Below are 260 nucleotides of genomic sequence, written 5' to 3' on the forward strand. Positions count from 1 at the left end.
CGCAGACACCAGAGGTCAGAGCAGGACCCACACAGTTACCACCAGCGGACCCGGGGCCGCGGGGGTCTCCCTACCACCTGGCGAGTCACTTCTGCGGGTCTCGGTGCTCACGTTCACAACCATGGGGTTCACCCGGAAGAACTCCGGGGTCCCTAATACCTTCAAGTCCTGGGGAACCAGACTCGGTCCTAGTTCACCCCACAGAGCCCCACAAGCCAGGAGCGAGAGATGGCGCCGGGTGCCCCGGGCCTGGGGTCCGG

General features: G+C 65.8%; 1 protein-coding gene across 1 annotated transcript in view; it reads right to left on the minus strand.

The window, feature by feature from the left end:
- Positions 1-152, minus strand: part of MAPK13 (mitogen-activated protein kinase 13) — an 8522-nt gene extending 8370 nt beyond the window's left edge. The window contains exon 1 of the mRNA XM_014529613.1: positions 32-152. Coding sequence (XP_014385099.1) covers positions 32-123 — 92 coding nt within the window. The 5' untranslated portion in view covers positions 124-152. The remainder of the gene's footprint in view (positions 1-31) is intronic.
- Positions 153-260: the final 108 nt, after the last annotated feature.

The sequence above is a fragment of the Myotis brandtii genome, unplaced genomic scaffold (assembly GCF_000412655.1).
Source record: "Myotis brandtii unplaced genomic scaffold, ASM41265v1 scaffold687, whole genome shotgun sequence".
Lineage (NCBI taxonomy): Eukaryota > Metazoa > Chordata > Mammalia > Chiroptera > Vespertilionidae > Myotis > Myotis brandtii.